Here is a 19,510-nt window from a genome sequence, read left to right as displayed (position 1 = left end):
CGGGGGGCATGAGGGGGGCACGTGCCCCCCCAAATCGGCTGGCCAAAAAAAAAAAAACGGAGAAATGGAGAAAAAGAGGGAGAAAGGAAGGGAAACGTAGTGGGAAAGAAGAAATGATCAATTTTATATTATATCATAATTATGTTATATTACTGTATATTACATAAACTTTTTTTGTAATAACTTTATGAAACATGATTTGCTCAGGGCTCATGTCTTTTTTTTCGGAATACTATAGTTTTCAAGTATATTAGAGAGATGTGACGTTGTCAAATCCAGTCAATATACACCAAATAGGTTTCCTCGCACTTTGAGCTATTATTGTTTTATGTAGTGACATATGCTTCTTTTTCATGACTACTTAAAGTGATCGCCCCATTTTAAGGTCTTAATATAAAACATTTCCTGTCCCTTTTTCTGATCTGAATATCAAAAATTTTCAGCTCGCGCTTCGCGCTCGCATCATTTGGTTAGTGAAATACGTACTATGGTCTTAGTGAATTCCTACAAACAAGCCTTAGAATGTCCCTCCTCAGGTCTGAATTACTTATATTTTCAGCTCGCGCTTTGTGCTCGCAATATTTCATTAGTGAGATGCGTATAATAATTATGATTACACTGACTACAAAAAGTGCTTCATGTGTTTAGATGTAATTCTCACCAAATCAGCAAGCGCTTGGCACTCGCATTAGATGACTATGGTGAGATATGTATACTCTTAATGGATTCCTTAAAAAATAGTCCTCAAAATATCATTTTTTCTTATCTCAATTTCAAAAATTTGCAGCTCGCGCTTCGCGCTCGCATCATTTGGTTAGTGAAATACGTAAGGTCTTAGTTAAACAAGCCTTAGAATGCCCCACTTCAGGTCCGAATTTCCTAAATTTCAGTTCGCGATTCGCGCTCGCAATATTTGATTAGTGAAATGCGTATGTGAATCATGATTACAATGATTGCAAGTGCTTCCTGTGTTTAGATATAATTCTAACAAAATCAGCAAGCGCTTGGCACTCGCATTAGATGAATATGGTGAGATATGTTAAAGTCCTTAAAATGTCCCTGTTTGGGGTCAATTCAAGCTTGTGCTCGATCGCGCTCGTATTGTTTGTTTAGCGAGACAGGTATGTAACATAACAAAAATTTGCTTATAATGTCCCTTCCTAGGTCTAAATGTCAAAAATTTTCAGCTCGCGCTTCGCGCTCGCATGATCAGTGAGATACATATCCAGTTTAATGGCACTGTCCTTCAAATATCACTATACCTGGCAACTGAGCGCGCTTTGCGCGCTCACTAGGTGACTCAAAATTTTTTATGGTGCCCCCCCAATGCCGTGACCCACGGTACGCCACTGAATTTGGATATGGGAAAGGAAGAAAGAAAGGATAATGAGAGGGCTCGATCTTAAAGAACATTGGTTTTTATCTTGTAATAGAAGATATAAGGGATCAGAAGGGATCAATTTTATCGTGGTCATTCATGATATCTTGAAATAAAATATTCACGAATAAAACAAAATATTAAAATTATTATTAGAAGAAAGAAAGTGAACACAAATTTCATATAGTTTCATTTCAGATCATTGTGATTATCAAATAATGCTAAAAAATCTTTTAGGTTACTTCTTACGTTTCATTGGAGTTGAAAAGGTAGACTTCTTTAAATATCATTCATGCTCTTATGCAGCTATGAAAAAAAGAGAAAATGTTCACAGAATAAAAAAAATAATGGAATGGTATTAAATAACAGAACAATAAAAAGAAAGCGGGCCTGTGGGGGATGGATACCGTGAGTTCACGCCCACTTCAATTTATGAAGGGTTCAAGGGTTATGCAACATGTCGTAAACATTGTATTTTTTCCATAAACAAAATGTGCTTTCACCAATATTAAAAGCCTTGAAATTAATGTAAATGTGAATTTATGTTCCTTATCGAATATATCATTCCTGTTTAACGCGATGAATGTAATAAGGATTCATATTATATCCAAAAAATATGGAGTCTTCACTGTTATAATTGATTTAAACAACGCTGTTTACGATATGAATCGTACAGTAATTGTATAAACATTTCAAACAAGTGTTTAAAGTCTCAAACAACAAAGTTTAAATTCAAATGATTAATTATCAATATTAAGATAATTTTCTTTAAGATGATAAATATCGCTTACAGTCACTTTCTATAAAGAATATCATATGAATTATGACTTTTGTTTTATTGTACTTCGGTCTTTTGAACTGTCTGGCAGTATTCAAACTCGTCAGCGAAAGTATATGGGAAATATATTTCCGTGAAAGTACAAGTAAGATTTTAAAGAATGAAGTATTCATTTGCAGTTGTGTCACATCTTAAGCGTTATTTTTTATTCTCCGATGATCACATCCTTAATCAATTCAACATATCATTTTGCGCCATCAATAACACCAATTCAGCATTCACTTTTTCACTATTTTTGTTTAACTAGCTAATGTATATCGATTCTGCTGTATTAATGTATTATATTAATGAATGAGTTTTAAGCTGGGGTTGTCATTTTTTCAAGCAATCTACTTGTGATGACAATCCTTCTCCTGCAAATTGTAAATATTAACTAATTTGGTATGAGATCAGTTTTGTTTGTAATGATAATTTTAGTACACTTACTTATGATTCATGCCAAAAAAAGTTCTCAATATACTATGTTTGTTATGTTATGGAAAATGTATTATATACGAATGATGTAATTGCAGAAGTAAACAATAAAATCAAATCAAATTTAAAATCAGATTTTGGATAATATCATCTTGGTATCGCACTTATAGCAAGGAACACTTGTATATAGCATGGGATATCAATTAGTAAACCGTTCGCACTATAGGCCTACCACAAGACGTCATATTGAGGTCATTTCCTCTGGAATGTTTTTTTTAAATCTAAACCTAAACTTGACCCTACATCACCTCCTTTGGTCATGTTGGTCTCTCCTACTTTTCATTTAACTAACCACATGGATTAGTACTCCTAATAAAACCGTCACGAAAGGGGGTGTTTGGAGGTCAAATAGGTGTCATGAATAATCTGCCGATATTCCGTAATGACGTTGACCTCACGGGGTCAAAGGTTAAATGCTGGTGACATCAGCATTATTTTAGAACCTGAACGAGATCAATTAGACGGTTGCTGAACAGGCACCGCAGCGTGATTGGATGTGTCACCAGGACCCTGTTAAACAAAACCTAGCGATTGATCGTAAGGCTGGTTTCTACGATTGATAGCATTGATTATTGTGAATGATCAGTTGTTAAATGAGCCCCACGATTAACCGCTAAGCTTTATGTAACAGGGCCCCAAAATAACAAGAGTTTTCTGACTTGCACTATCTATTCGATATGCTTTCGTTTTGTGATGATTGGGTGGGGTGTCAGTAGATGGGGATATTTCAAATGGCTCATTATTTTTGTACGATTGTTTCAAGATGGTTGGCTGTTATAGATCACCATTGTTGTCGAGTGCCGGGGCGGCGCCATGGCAATTTGATAAAGGGGGAGCCAGGGCCCTGGGAAAAATTTTTGATATGGGGGTGCTGGTTTGGAAAAAAAAAACACTTGATAAAATAAAAGGTTTTCACTCCATTAGAAGGTGATTTGGAATATACGCAGTACCTCCCCCTCCCCTCCCCCCAAAAAAAAAATTGGGAGTGCTTCAGCCCCCCCCCCCCCTCCCCGCTTCCCAAGACCATAAGGGAGCTGATCTAAATGCGGTATTTTCTCTCTTGCAGGGTATATAGAGATTTTTTTTTTACTTCATTCAGCTCTCTCTCATTCTATCTCTCTCACACTCTTCAATTTTATTTGTTTTTCCCTCGTTCTTTTATTCATTCTTTTTGTATCACCATAAGTAATCAGGGCATTCATTCCCGTGCACCTCCCTCCCAAAAATTCGCGTTTCAACGCCAACATGATCATCACGGGTTTTCTTTTCACTAATCTTCACGGTTTTCCTCTCTCTCTTCTTATTTTTCTCTTTTCCGTCCCTTTATCGCTATAAAGTAATCGGGTGGTCCTTCCCCTGCCCCCCCCCCCCCCCCACTCGCGTTTCAACGCCCCCAAGTGGTTGTGAAGTCATGCATTTAAACACGTACATTTCCTTCCGTGACCATTTCACTATGTCATGTATGTCTAGTATAATGTCACCATGGATATGTCACATCTCCCCCTCCGATCTACGAACATCAAAGCACCCAAACCCAAATACAATAAATTCAATATTAACGCTAATTTAAAGTTTGGATCAATGCCAGCAGATGTCATATCATTCGAATTATGATGAAAATATCTAAGCATACCCATGCCCCCTAAAATACCACAAACACGAATTTTCTTAAAATTGAAAGCATTTACACATTCATTCTTTGAAATTTGTTTCAGCAACTAAATTAATTTTACTTATGGTTAGGGGTTTCGTCCCTTCTAAAAGACCTCCTTCATGTTCTTCAGGTCTTGTCTCCCTCTTTCCCTCCATCCACGTACATGAGAAAATCTGTCGATTTCGACACATTAGAGCGATTTGTATTTGTGTAAAAATAATGATGCAACATTTTGTGCCAGAAGCCCAATTACCTTTTTTTTACAAAAAGCTTCTTGTCATTACAACGCCACTTAGAAGCCGCCCCTTAATTGACGTCCGTTGCAGGAAGAGTTGCGTTTAAACGCAAGCAAAAAAAAAATCAATCGCAAGTCCCAAATTTCAGCCACTCGTCAGTTCCCATTTGATGGATGTCGTGTGAAAATTAGTGCAGCATTTCGAATCAATAATATTGTAAACTCGCCTCTTCTGGCTTCTGATCATTAAACCGCCACTTGATGTCCTGTTGAAGCCATTCCCTCTTTCAATTAACCGGGCCCAAATATTAGCATCTCTCATCCATCGCTGTCTCATTGCCCTGAGAAGCGGTGGTGCTGTAGCACCCCTTAACATTTTTCTAGGGATAACGCACTGCAGGGGCCGCGGAACGTAAAATTTACCATATGATTGTGATTTTTTGCATAGCCAGCCCCCCCCCCCCCCACTTTGAAAACCGTTCCGCAGCCCCTGCGCAGCACCCTCTGGAAATTTGGTTGGTACAAATGTATATCATTAGGCTTGGTTTACGAAATAAACACATAAAGTGATAGTCGTATCCCCTTTGGGGAAAGGCTTGACAAAAATCACCTTAATTTTGGAATTATTTTTTATTTATTTCTTTCTTTCATTTGTTTTCATTATACTTGTCCAATTTTCTTGATAGAATCACTTTCTTTCGGGAGAGAAGACATTTTTATTAGGGGAGGGGGGGCTTGTCATTATTTTCTTTTTAAAAAAAGCACCCCTCTTGAAAAATCGTTCACAGACCCCTGTCCCGTCACCGTGTGGGATTCGTGCTGTGTGAAATTGATGCAATATTTAAATCAATTGTAAACTCACGTCTCGTGGCTTCTGGTCATTATGTCTCAACTTGACCCTCACGTCGGAAGCCTTTATTACCAGGCCGTTACAACACCGCCCCCCCCCCCCCTCCGTCTAACCAGTCTTTGAAATACCAGCAACCTATAAATTCCCAACGAGTGTGATGTACGCTGTGTGACAATTTGTGCGAATATTAACTTTGAACCAGCGATACAGCCGCCTTATTTTTTGCTTCTGATAATTATTACGTCGCCACTTGAAGCCGCCCCCTGGAAGCGCCCCCTTCCCCACCTCTTCTTAGAAAATTCGTTCCCACTTGCCAATACCGACACGTCACCTGGCATGCCTGGGGAGCTGCTTGATATGATAATTGGTTCAACATGGGGAGCACATGCATGCTGGCCATCTTAATAATCAGATACACGTGGCCACCATCCATATTTTGTATTATTGTGGTAGAATATCAGTGTAAACCAATCCTATATTTACCCCCAGGACGAGTCGGACTATAAAGTTCTCTCAACAAATCCCTTTTGATCTGTCTGCATTAGATAATGCGGGAACATTTAACATTCACATTCAAGCTTTAAAAAACTCACAATTTCCAATCTAAATAGTTGAATGAATTCCTAACATTACTCAAGTTAGGTATCATCTTTTTTAGATATTTTATTTATTTCGTTATTTTATAATCAAACATGATGTCAATGCTTGACTAATCACCTTTAGTACTCTTACGGACGGAACCGATCGAAAACAGTATTGATTTCGTAAACGAAATGCAGTATTTCAGTTAAATAAAATTTCGAGTAGTTGATCTTTTTTCGGAGCTCAGTTATTATTATTTTTTTTCATTTCTAAACATTCATGATTAATAGAAAATGCAATTTGTTTCAAAACCTGATTGCGTTTGGATCGTGCGCCACAGGCTTATTGGCGGCGGAAGCCAAAATATTTAGGGGGTCCACCTGAAATTTTGGGATGTACACAGGTAAAAAATTTGACAAGCAAAAAAAAGTTATCAACCAAAATTTTAGGGGGGCCACAAAATTGAAGGGGGGTCCACCTGAATTTAGGGGGAGACGCAGAAAACAAAATTGACGAGCAAAAAAAAAGGTTATCAAAAAAAAATTAGGGGGACCACCCCGCCCCCCCCCCCCTTCTCAAATTTAGCTCCCCCGCTTCCGCCGCTTATGCACAGGCTTAAAACAAAACGGATTTCAGATGTATTGTAAGGACATTAAAAAAAGCAATATTTTTTTTGTTTTTATTCGTGAGTGATAATTTGTCTAAAGTTCAAACAAAGTATTGGCATTTGCAGAAGTTGCAGTTTATACCGATTACGTATTAGATCTACGTCAGGACTCGTAAGAAACTTACGACTCGTCCTTCTTTTTTATTATACACATGCAAACATTTGGAATAATACATTTAGAGATGCGTAACCATGGCGACCCCTACCAGGTGTGGTTACGGCAAGTTACGATGAAAGCGAGGAAAATGAATCGATACTATGGTCCCTCTCGTGTTTTATGTCATCATTGAAGTGGGATGTGATGACAGCTTTGGTGATGATCACAAAGTCTTGATCTTCAGCCAGACATCATCATGATACTCATGGTCAAGGACCTTTGTTAATCTCGCGAAATGGAAAGTAGCAATGAAGCGAAACGCTATACGCAGGAGGGTGAACTTATGATGGGATGGGGTATACACCTGGTTTGGGGGATCATGCTGGGGATCCAAAAGGGGTGGAAATGGTAGAGTGGGTGGCATGATGGGTGGCGATGGTGGTAGCAGGTGATGATGGTGGTAGTCATAATGATGATGGTTATGATGACGACGACCAAGATGATGATAATGATCATCATCATCATGATCATGATGATGAGGATGATGATGATGATGATGATACTGTTGTTGATGATGATGATGATTATGATGATGATGATGTTGATGATGATGATGATGATCATGATGATGATCATGATGATGATGATGGTGATGGTGGAGGTGGTGGTGATGGTGGTGGTGATGGTGGTGGTGACGATGATGGTGATGAAGATGGTGATGATGATGGTGATAAAGATGATGATGGCAATGGTGATGATGATGATGAAGATGATGCTGAATATGATGATGGTGATGAAGATGGTGGTGAAGAAGAAAAAGATGATGATGATGATCGTGATGATCATGATGATGATGATGATGGAAATGATAGAGATGATAATGCTGCTGCTGATGATGATGTTGATGATGGCTAAATGAACGATGGTGGTGGATGTGGTATTGATAATGGTGGTCCCGACAAAGCGGTGATCATAATGGTGTACATAATCAGGGGTGTCGATCACGGTGGAAATTCATGATAATGATGCTCATGGAGATATATTGTCGTTGGAGTTGATGAATTTTTGTGATGATTATGACATTCATAGTTCACATCATAAAATATCTTTATACATGTACCTTATCATAATCAAGAAATCGTTGTGTAGGCTCGTGTGATTTGTATAATAAAGAAACCTTTGTTAAACTAGTGTGTTTCAATTTCACTCGACTTATATGAGAATCATCATTTAACCACAAAATATTTTTTCATGACGAATTCGGGGGCGTTTCATGAAAACTGTCTGCTTTGATTAAATATTGTCAGCGCTGACAATTTCAGAGAAATCCTTGGTTTTGATTGGCACAAAGGCTCTGCCCTCTGATTTTCACTATGGTAATTGTCGGAGAAAGTCAACTAGTCAGTGCTGGCAACTTTCATCTAACGGTCTTCAAGATGTCTCGTGTTTGTAGTTTTGCCATTGTTACTCAGAAACCTGTCATGTTTAATGTTCTTTTATGCAGCTGTTTTTGTCGAAAATAAGGAGGGCTAATAATGAAAAAGGAGAAATAAATCGATGTTCAGTATCACATCCTCCTTTGAATCCCCCCCCCCCCCGGAGTTGAATGATATAAAGAATAATCAACATCCTGGATATACGAGAAAAGGTTTTTGGGGGGAATCCAATATTTGGAAATCAAGAATTACGTGGTTACCGTGTCATCTTGTTTAGATCTAATGTCAAATGTCTCGCCTCCTCGGTGAATATAATGTCCATGAATGATCTTGCTTTCTCGAACTTGACAACTTTAATGACCTTTGGACGTTGAGGATATCTTAGTTTGTTTGGATAGTGTTCTGATCATCCCGAGTAGGATCTTCTTGCCAGGTGCTATATCAAGATCTTTGTCAAATCGAGGATTTTTTTGAAAAAAATCTATTCGCATGCACGACAGTTGTTTACTTCAGGCAGGCACCTTCAACACGTCAACTTCTTTAGGGGAAACGGTGTTATAGAGAAAAGGATATAACTTAAACTCACCCCATTTTTCTCTGGGTTACGTCACTCAAATATGAAATACATTATAGGACCGAACTCAAACAGGTTTCAGATTTGAAAGGTTCATGATTTTGCAGTGTCCTGTCGGATTAACATGTTTGTATTCGATTTCTCTAAACGTTCTAGTGCGTGACACTTAATGCTCAAGGTAAACTCAAACGTACCGTTTACCAGGAATCGTGCACAGAAAAGTGAAAATGACCACTTTATTTTTTCATTTTTTTGCAAAAAAAAAGAAAAATAAGGAATAAATTATCGGTAAAATATTTCTGATCTTTTATTTCATATATCGTAGTATCATAGGAAAAAAACAGAGCCTAACGAACACAGTGGACCAACGTTCAAGATAATATAGTGTCATTTAGACCTTTTGAAAAACAAATATTTAAAAAATCTATGCAAAACACCATAAGCCCGAATCGGGAGAAATGATTAAAAATGCAGGCTTGCACTAATACCGTCGGTGAATGGGGATGATAGTAAAATATCAGAAATTATTAGATAAGTCCCCATAAACGACGGTTATTCCTGTCCACACCATCACTACCATCATCATCACCATCATCACCATCATCATCACCATCATCATCATCATCATCATCACCACCATCATCATCATGCACCGTCATCACCATCTCTATCACTCAGTTCTCAGCAAAAATAAGCATGATTCCCAATAAACCATGCCGGCATATATACAGTCACTCAAAGAAGTACGAATTTTTCATTAACCATTTCAACTCATCCAACTCTTATTTCAGATTTGAAACGTGTAATGGGTGAGAGTCGCGACGATGAGGAGCTTCTGTGGGCGTGGCAGGGTTGGCGGAACGAGACAGGGGCTCCAAATCGGGATGACTTCGAACGGTTCGTAGAACTCAGCAACACTGTGGCGGAACAGAGCGGTAAGATCCCCTCATTCTATATCATACAATTTTCTGTTTATTACCATTGTAGACTTATTATTCATTCTGCTTTACTGGAATATATTAACTCTTTGCATGTGTCCAGCACAAAATTTAATGATCATTGTAGAAAAGGCTACCGTGCATAACTCTGAAGAGTGTACTCTGTAAGTTATATGGTGACCAGCATGGCTGCATTATTGTCATAATTGTGGTTTTTTTTCTCTAATAAACTGTCCATGTCTCTGTATACAAATATACTAAATACACTATACTCACTGTATCTCAAATGACTTTTCTTCTACATGACGAAAATTGCCTTAGAAATAACCAAAACTAATGTCTCAAACACTCGATTGTCATAGGTTTTGACGATCACGGGGACTTATTGCGGAGAGAGTACAACATGCCCCATATGGAAAACACCATGTCGGACCTACTGACCGATCTTCAGCCTCTGTATAACAACCTCCATGCATTCATCAGGAGGAGGTTGTATGATATACATGGACCCGAGGTCATTGATCTAGATGGACCGATTCCTTCACATCTTCTTGGTGAGCCCAATTAGCTGTCAAAAGTTCAAATTGCCATAGCCATATTCATGGATTGGGGATTGGTAAAAGAAGCAGAGGAGGGGATGAGGAAGGGTGAAAAGGGATGAACGGAATACTGCAACTACCAAATAGACCTATTACTACTACTGCTATTTCTCTTACTACTACTACATGTACTACTAATACTACTGTTACTACCGCTATAATTCTACTATACCCGGGCTAATATATACTTCCTGCTTCTACTATACCCGGGCTAATATACTTCTACTACTGCTGCTGCTGCTGCTGCTGCTACTACTACTACTTCTACTACTCATGTCATACGGCCGCATTGATCCGCTATAAGCTGCAATTTTGGTGGAAAGCGGCCGCAGAACGCTGTCCGACCATCGCCTCTGCGCGAACGCACCCGGCGCCCGTGCCGCGTCGGGCTAGCTGCATACACGTATGCCCGTTACATAGGGATGCATACGCACTCACACGCAGGCGACGCGTGGACTACTACTACTACTACTACTACAAACCACCACCACTACCACTACTTCTCATGATAATTATAACAATCATCGAAATAATGAGGACAACAGTATTTCTAACGATCGAACTCCAGGTTGTATTAAAGTCTAACTTATTGCACCATAGGAGGATAAAAATGAAATACAATTATCTTCTCTTTGTCGTAATACTGAAACATCTGTTTGTGTTGTTCCAATATTCAGGTGGTATGTGGTCCCACTCGTGGTCGAATCTATTCGATGTCGCCAAACCTTACGATGTCGACGATGATGACCCCACTCAATTCCTTCAAGAACAGGTGAAAGATATAATTCCTGCACTTATACTTTGGGGACTGTTTATTTTATTTATTTCAATACGGGATTTTAAAAAATGTTTTCAGCCCCCATTTGAGTGTTTTTCAGCAAGTTCGTAAAAATACAATCATCACAACTAAACAGAAAGATAACAAACAAAAAGGAAGTTCAACATAATTATAATAACAACTGATTAAAAAAATTAAATCTGAATAATATAAAGAGCTAATCATTCTAAAAAGGGAGGTTTAAGCCCCATACTTCATTAACTTTTATTATTTTTTTATTCATTTCTTCCAGTCCTATACCCTTTCTTTTTTTTCTGTTGACAAGCGGCCGGATTTCGCGAAATCCATGCCCCCCCCCCCCCCCTGGTTACGGGCGTCCTTCTGTCCACCCACCATCCTACCATTATGGATTTTTTTTTTAATTCAAGCACTCTTTATTTTTTTAAATCAGAACTATGACGTTCGAAGACTTTACGAGACCGCGGAGGATTTCTACACTTCGATGGGGTTTGAAGAGCTTCCCGAGTCCTTCTGGGAGAACTCTGTCTTCGGCAAACCCCAAGACGGTCGCAATGTCTCCTGTGAGCCAACATCGTGGGACTTCCACAATCAAACAGATTTCAGGTACTTCTGTGATTTCTGGATTTAGGCCCTACAGAATGTCCCAAAAATATATTTTTCCTCTTTGTTTCTATGATTTCTATGATTTTGTTGTATTGTAGGGTTTCTACATGCTCATCGGAAGTGACCATTGACGAACTGTCAAGGGCACATAATATTCTTGGCCACACCCAATACCAAAACTCCTACAGCCACCATCCAATCGCCTTCCGGGAACCAGCCAGTCCCGCGCTGTTCGAAGCCCTGGCTGATCTGACGTCATCTGAAGTCTTTAGCCCCGCCTACCTAAGGCAGCTTGGGCTCCCATTGGACGAGCAGAATGACGAGAGTAAGCGACGTGTCACGTTAACTTTTTTGATTGGTTGGAAGTTATAAATGGCAACCCAGGTCAGGTCCAGCGTACATTATGATTCAGGACTTTGTGAATGAATGAATGAATGAATGAACGAACGAACGAATGAATGAATGAACGAAGGAAGGAAGGAAGGAATGAAGGAATGGAACGAATGAAGGAAGAAAGGAAGGAACGGACGAACGAACGAGCAATGAATGAATGAATGATTGAATTTGTTATCCAATACAACAACAGTTTATCTCCAATTAGCTACGAATACATAAAAACAAGGATAATAGGAACTAGAAAATTAAGGCAGTTAATACATGTTTCTCAATTTGTTAATTTAAAATGAACATTGAATCATTATGCATGTGAATCCGCTAATTATAGTCTGCAATAAACATACATGCATAATACACTGCCTGCATAACTTAATTAGTTCATTTACTTAGATCTTAAGATATATATATATATTTACTTTATATAAATGATAACAAATTCAATGTATTCAATTTTCTAAAAAGATGTTCCAAGACAGCTTTACGAAAACTTGACCTTGACGCTTAAGTTTTTTTCTGATTTGATGGTAGCTCATTCCAAGAAGTTATGCCTACATAAAGATAAAAATTCCTTTCCCAAGCTCGTCTTAACCTTTGTAAATACATACCAAACACTGTTATTGATTTCACTTCACTTAGACTTTATCTTCTTTGATTTCTCCATCCTTCTTATAAAATTTGCAGAGATACAACTTAATGGTTTGATGAGGACTGCGTTGGACTCCCTTGCGCTCTTGCCTTACGCCAGTGCAGTAGATCAGTGGCGATGGGGCGTGTTTAATGGATCCATTCAACCTGAACAATATAATTCAAAGTGGTGGAAACTCAGGTTAGTTGGTCATAGGTGTCACAGGCCTAATTCATTTCCCACAGACTCGTGTATTAAAGTGGCACCTAAAAAGTCATAAATAATAAGGAGGAAATTCGAGGGTCGAATGTCTACTACCAGTGGACAGGATATTATGTCTGACATTCCATATCTGACCAGAAAAGGGTACCTCGATCGGCTCATTTAAAATAAATCGGCATTCATGAAGACAGGATCGAATTCATCACTTGAGAGAGTAAAATGGCCCCTAATTCTTCCGCGAGTAAAAAAATAGTTCCAAAGTAGTGGTATATCTTTTCAATTTGGAATAAGGAAGTTCAGTAGGTTCCCTCCCTAATCAGTGTTAGATTGTCAATCATTTTCATTCATTTTTTGTCAATCGGCAATATCGAATTAAAAAATTGAGAATTGGTTGGCTCGAATTAATATCTTTTGCCTGCCAGTTGTAATTAGGCCCGTGTAACCCAGAGGTGATAGAGAGTATTCCACAGTTCTATCCAATCTATATTCAATTGTTTGTTGAATTGATTAGTAAGCCTATATACAAAATGTGTATTCAATTTTCAATTGATTTCATATCTGTACATTCTACATAGATATCTTCTATCTGAGCCTTGTAGTGTTGATTCAAAATACGTTTCCTGTCCGAAATGAGTCTATGATTATACGAGTTCGTCATTTCATGAGTAAATTCAACCAAAACCTATATGAATTACAAGATTAATTTCTTATTTCTTTTCTTAGATCGAGTTATGAAGGTATTGTGCCGCCATTGGAGAGGACCGAAGCTGACTTCGACCCAGGCGCGGAGCTCAATATCATCTCAGACAACTCTTATGCAAAGTAAGACATTCTTTTATACACACGAGTTCAACCATGGTCAGAAGTAGAGGCGGCAGATTGTTGTGCGGGGGCAAATGCACCCCTCCCCCCCCCCACACACACACACACTTAATAAGAGTCTTTGCAACGCCTCTGATTTGTTTTAGAATGAAAATACATTTTTAGGCTTAAATGTTGTAATAAAATATGTCACATTATTTGATCTAAAAAATAGCACCTTATCCTCTTCATATTTGAACATTTTCTTGCTAGGTCGCTAGCTCCCTTGCATAAGTGGCGATATGAAAAAGGTAATGATTATTAGGGCACGGAATTTTTTTTCCAATTGCTAGTAGTTTTTTCGTTGTCCTCCATTTGCCCCCCCCCCCTCCTCCTTTCCACGATTTCAAGTTTATTTTATATAAATGATTAGAATACAATCAAACAAGACGGAAATTGATACCGACCGATATGTATGGGAGGTATGATATGAGCGTTTTCAAGATCCGATTATGGCATCTGTCCACTACTTAGGATATTTTGATCAGAAATAATAAATTTTATAGATTGTACAAAAATCAAGATGGGTATATAACCTGAATTTCAGTTGCTGCATTGATAGGCAAAAACCATGATTATTTTTTAGGTGCTCTTATGGGTCATTTTTTCCTCATTCTTGGAGCGAGAGGGAAATAACAAATATTTAATTTTGTTTTCATTTTCTGAAAATTATCATGGATATCAAGGACCGGGTATTGTTATTTTATACCACATGTGGAGTTGCAACGTTCAGCTTTTTATTTTATTTTTTAGTAGTAAACAGTTTGATTAAACTTCAGATATATTATTCTTACATTCCTTTGACGGTCCGATGACTCCGACTGATGACTAGTGCATATTTCTTTCGTTCTTTTTTTTTTATTTTCAGGCATTTTCTTGGGCAGATTATGAAGTTCCAATTCATAAAATCACTTTGTCAAGCGGCTGGGCATACGGGACCGATCCAAGATTGTAACCTGTATGGAAACAGAGTGGCAGGACAACTCATTACGTAAGCATCACCATTATTCACAAAACAAGATAGAAAAATAGATATTAGATGTATAGATAGATAGATAGATATATTATAGACATGGAAAAATAGATAGATGGAACGGTGAATCGATTGACAGATGGACAGATAGATAGATAGATAGATAGATAGGTAGATAGATAGATAGATAGATCTTTAGATACGATATTGATATTTTTTCGAGACTTCAAAATAATGGTCTCATACAACTATTTAGTGCCCGGATTGAGAAAGTTATGTAAATTTTATTTTTGGATGATCTTTAGTAGATGTAGAAGTCTTGAATATGATTTGGTAGACATTTTGCCCTTACTTTCAGTCTGTCCCACTCATGCCCCCCCCCCCCTCTCTCTCTCTCTCTTCTCTCTCTCACCCTTCTTTGTTTTTGTTTTTTATTTATCTGTCCTATGTCTTTTTACAGCACCGCAATGCAACTTGGGAAAACACGTTCATGGACCGAGATCTTCTACATCTTGACGCAACAATACGATTTGGATACGTCACCTTTCTTGGAATATTTCCAGCCGCTCAATGAGTTTCTGGAGAGAGAAAATCGAAGGAATGGGGATTCTACTGGCTGGGCACTGTCAGCAAGGAGAAGGCCCGACCAAACGCCTGGACGAACGGAGCCTAGTAAACCCAGTGACCGTATGTAATGATGAGATAAGCTATGATGAATTTGATCATCATGATAGAATATAAACACAAGCGCAAAAACATTCATTGATAATCTTTGAAAAGACCTTGTGTTGTAATACGGGAAGACTTCATCCCAGAGCTATGTTATATCAGCTAATTACTTTTCTTTCGTATTTATAACTCGTCATTAATTCCTATTCAATAATCATAAAACTAACATACAAAACATAGAACATTTAAAGTTAATATGCCTATATACATATACACCAACAACATCATCACGATCTAAAGCAAGGCAATCATCATAATATCATCAATTCATCGTTTAGAGTTGCTGTCAGTATATAAAAAAGGGGGAACTGGTATGCGGTATATTTTGATGCGAGCACAGAGAGAAAGAGAGAGAGAGAGAAAGCAGTGCCGACATGTGAATATAGAGAGCTTTGTCATCAACGATGTAAAAGGTAAGTTAAATGGTTAACTTATATATGAAAACTTTGGCAACAGCTCCCCCCCCCCCCCCCACTCCCATGGGAAAGTTTAACCATAATCAGATAGCTGTTCTATGCCAAAGTGCATATGGCATGTCTCTCCCCAAATATTCAATAACAGTTAAGCAGGTCGGCAGCACCTTCGAATCATCATGCCTTCGGATATCCAGACAATTTGGAATCAACTGTTTCGGCTGCCGTCGCGATCACTCGGATGACTTCGGACATGCTTCTGAACGACGTCACATTATCTCGATCTGCAAGGTTTGGGTAAACATATGATGCCTCTCACAAACTTGTTCAAGTTAACATTGTTAAATGATAAAAACTTGGCCACCAGCTAACCAACCCAACAGTTGTGTAACCATAATCAGATAATTATTCTTCAAATGGCGTAACTATACCCAGGTGCATATTTCATGTCTCTTTTTAAAAAAAAAAAGTTCAGCAGGTCGTTGGCATCGTAATCTTCATCTTCGTGTCGTCGGGTAGTCGGACTACAGGAATCAACTTTCGGCTGCCCGCGTGATAGCTCGGATATCTTCGGACCTGTTCACCTGAAGTTTCTGAAAGACAACATCTCGATTCAAGGTTTGTGTGAATAATCAATTACTATAACAAGCTTGGCCACCACGCAAAATTGTTAACAAATTCCAAGCACATATGCTTTCCTTCTTCTCAACATGTTGTATTCCATAAGCAGGTTCAATAGATTTTGACAGGAACTACTTCTCTTCTACAGCGAGTTGGGGCACCATTTTTGCGAGGATATGAAATGATCTGAATACGTTTCGGATCACCGTTATACTAACTTTTCTCCATAATTTTGAAATTGGAAAGAAATGTACGTAAACGACCCAAAATTGGATCAAAAGTCACTCCATTTCCACAGGGGTTTTACCTTCTGAAGCGCACCTTTCGCTGTCACGTTCTTCATAAGCAAGCTTCATATGTTCGCCAAGATGAAAGAACGTACTGAGAGGTCCATTGTCGTCAGATGATCATTTGAGAAAATGCATTTCCTGCAGGGCCACCATCATGCCTTCCAAGATTTGTGAGAGAGGTATGTAAACAATGAAAACAAACATAACTGTCCAAATTTGTTTGGCCATCCCGTAACCATTTTGTTTTCTTTACAGGCTATTTTTGTCCGTCACAATGTTTTTCAGTTTCCTTTCCGTATCTTCAACAGATAATGTTCATAAATACATCCGTATGTGAGGGCACATGATGGACTAAGATACATGCCGTGAAAACAGTTTTGCAGAGAAGTGCATTTCCTTAACTTCTCAATCCAAGTTCTACTCTTCCAGGTAAGATTTCATTCATGAAATCTTGGCCACCGATGTATAATATAGCATAACTGTAACATGCTACTTTACTCTGAGATTTCTTTTGCTCCCTTCCCTTTTTAGTTCACATTTTTTTCAAGGATTAACGAGTACTTGCAGGTGTACACCACATCATCCCGACCAGGGTTTAAGAAACAAGGTGCCGTCAGATCAAAGATAAAGGGGTTCTTGCGGCTAGACTGAACATACCGTGGCCGTGAACCTTCACTCTCCACTGTCAACTGATACAAGAAGCCAATGGAAGACACCAAGCTCAAATGGGCTCCTACAGATGGATCGAAACTAGCTGGCTTCTGGAATCAGAGGAATGGACCTTTTAATTAAGATACGGACCTAGATCCATGATATAAGAGTAAGCTGCAGGAACTTCCTTTCTTATGCTCAGTTACTCTAGTGGGTCCGACTCAGGGCTGACCGAAACTTTAACATTTTAAATGCAAGAGCTGATCTGGTCCCTAATCACGATCATCTCCGAGTAAGACAAGAGGCCAGTCATTTTGGGGTGGGATTAGCATTGCTTGAGAGTGCATTATAGCTCCCTCGAAAGTGAACCATGTATATTTTTAGACATTTTCACTCAAGACTACCAGAAAGAGTTTTAATGCACTCTCAAAAGATGTGAATCCCACTCCAAAATGGCTGGTCCATCGCCTCACTCTGAGAGGAGGATTGGGGACCAGATTAGCTCTTTCGCAGTGTACGTTATTTCCAATGGCATACCATCGATCAGTTTGGAGTCAGGCTTGTTGGTGTGACTGTAACACAAGGCTTTCCCTACTGGAAAGAACACAGTGTCTCATAGTGTGTGCCACAGTGTATTCCACGGTGTGTTTACAGTATTTACCACGGAGAGTGTTCACAGTGTGGAATACAGTGTAAAATCACCTACACACTGTTCAATTTGAGCATTTCAAGTGTGAAGCACATATTTACATTGTTGACTCATGTGAATACGCTGTGTACAGTCACACTCTCAAAGTGTTCACAGTGTGAAAACATCTTCACACTATGGAATTTGAGCATTTTAACAGTGTGCATAACATTTTCAGTGTCCACTCTGTGATCGCACGGTGAACACACTGTGATCGCACGGTGAACACACTTTGATCGCACTGTGAACACACTGTGATCGCACTGTGAACACATTTTGATCGCACTGTGAACACACTGTGATCGCACTGTGAACACGCTGTGATCGCACTGTGAACACGCTGTGATCGCACTGTGAACACGCTGTGATCGCACTGTGAACACGCTGTGATCGCACTGTGAACACGCTGTGATCGCACTGTGAACACGCTGTGATCACTCTGTGAACACACTGTGATCACTCTGTGAACACATTGTGTGACCCAGGGGTTACTTTGGTTACAAAAGGTTCAGAATAAGACGTCAAAAGTTCATAAATGTGAAGCAAGAAAATTTTGGCCACTTTAATGCACAAATTTAAATGAAATTATTTCCAATGTATTGATTTTATTTTGAAAAAAAACCATCCATTGCCGCCCTATGAAGGATTTCCCCCAGAAGATATTTCAACAAAACAGATTCAATTTGGATTTTCATTATATTCATTGTAATTCCTTAAGATATAACTGTTCCATCAATGCTAACTTCCATGTTAAAATCATTCTGATTGGCTGCTGAGCACCGTTACCATGGTAGTTGTCATTAATGACGAAGTTATGTCATGGTCATTTCAGGCAACATTGACTAAAAACAAAATGTTTTCATCTTGAACCTGGATAGGTCTAACAGGTATTTTTTAGCTTTGTTTTAATTCACTTTTCATTTCTACTTATTTTTTGTTTTCTTAGCTTAATCATGGGGCGATCAAGCTGTTAAAAGACAAGATCTTTACAATCAGACTCAACTAGATTGAACCAGATGCAACCGGATTCAACCGGACTAAAAAGACTCGACCAGATTCATTCGGGCTTCACCAGTTTCACCCAGTGAACTGGAGGATGAATAGCTCAACATCATCAACATGGGAAGATTTGTAACATGCTCGCTAATTTCTTGTAATATTCATACCAAAAGGTCTTAGTTTTTTACAAACGACAAAGCTGTTTAAAAAGTATAGAATTGTTTTATAAGCCGATTACATATGGAAAGAAAAATGACATTCCTAATCATTTTCATTTTTATAAGCTTAAGTTGCAAATGAAATTTTGAATAAAATACT

General features: G+C 38.6%; 1 protein-coding gene and 1 long non-coding RNA gene across 2 annotated transcripts; both read left to right on the top strand.

Annotated features, from left to right (window-relative positions):
- Nucleotides 1-9,412: 9,412 nt before the first annotated feature.
- Nucleotides 9,413-15,601, top strand: LOC121425447 (angiotensin-converting enzyme-like). The gene is made up of 9 exons (XM_041621503.1): nucleotides 9,413-9,720; nucleotides 10,086-10,277; nucleotides 11,000-11,094; nucleotides 11,552-11,724; nucleotides 11,823-12,049; nucleotides 12,802-12,946; nucleotides 13,691-13,789; nucleotides 14,697-14,819; nucleotides 15,262-15,601. The coding sequence occupies exons 1-9, from the start codon at nucleotides 9,591-9,593 to the stop codon at nucleotides 15,494-15,496; spliced, it is 1,419 nt and encodes a 472-aa protein (XP_041477437.1). The 5' UTR covers nucleotides 9,413-9,590; the 3' UTR covers nucleotides 15,497-15,601.
- A 1,535-nt stretch (nucleotides 15,602-17,136) lies between these two features.
- LOC121425421 lies at nucleotides 17,137-17,626 on the top strand. The gene is made up of 2 exons (XR_005971492.1): nucleotides 17,137-17,283; nucleotides 17,403-17,626. It is a non-coding gene; the product is annotated as an uncharacterized LOC121425421 (long non-coding RNA).
- Nucleotides 17,627-19,510: the final 1,884 nt, after the last annotated feature.

The sequence above is a fragment of the Lytechinus variegatus genome, chromosome 12, assembly GCF_018143015.1.
Source record: "Lytechinus variegatus isolate NC3 chromosome 12, Lvar_3.0, whole genome shotgun sequence".
Classification (NCBI taxonomy): Eukaryota; Metazoa; Echinodermata; class Echinoidea; order Temnopleuroida; family Toxopneustidae; genus Lytechinus; species Lytechinus variegatus.
This window is presented reverse-complemented; position numbering and strand designations above follow the sequence as displayed.

Bases quoted from the DNA above. Each gene is read 5' to 3' on its own strand.
- LOC121425447 (XM_041621503.1), top strand. From the start codon at position 9,591: ATGGGTGAGAGTCGCGACGATGAGGAGCTTCTGTGGGCGTGGCAGGGT. The intron at 12,050-12,801 runs GTAAGCGACGTG...TAAAATTTGCAG, and splicing joins GGACGAGCAGAATGACGAGA to AGATACAACTTAATGGTTTG. The intron at 12,947-13,690 runs GTTAGTTGGTCA...TTCTTTTCTTAG, and splicing joins TCAAAGTGGTGGAAACTCAG to ATCGAGTTATGAAGGTATTG.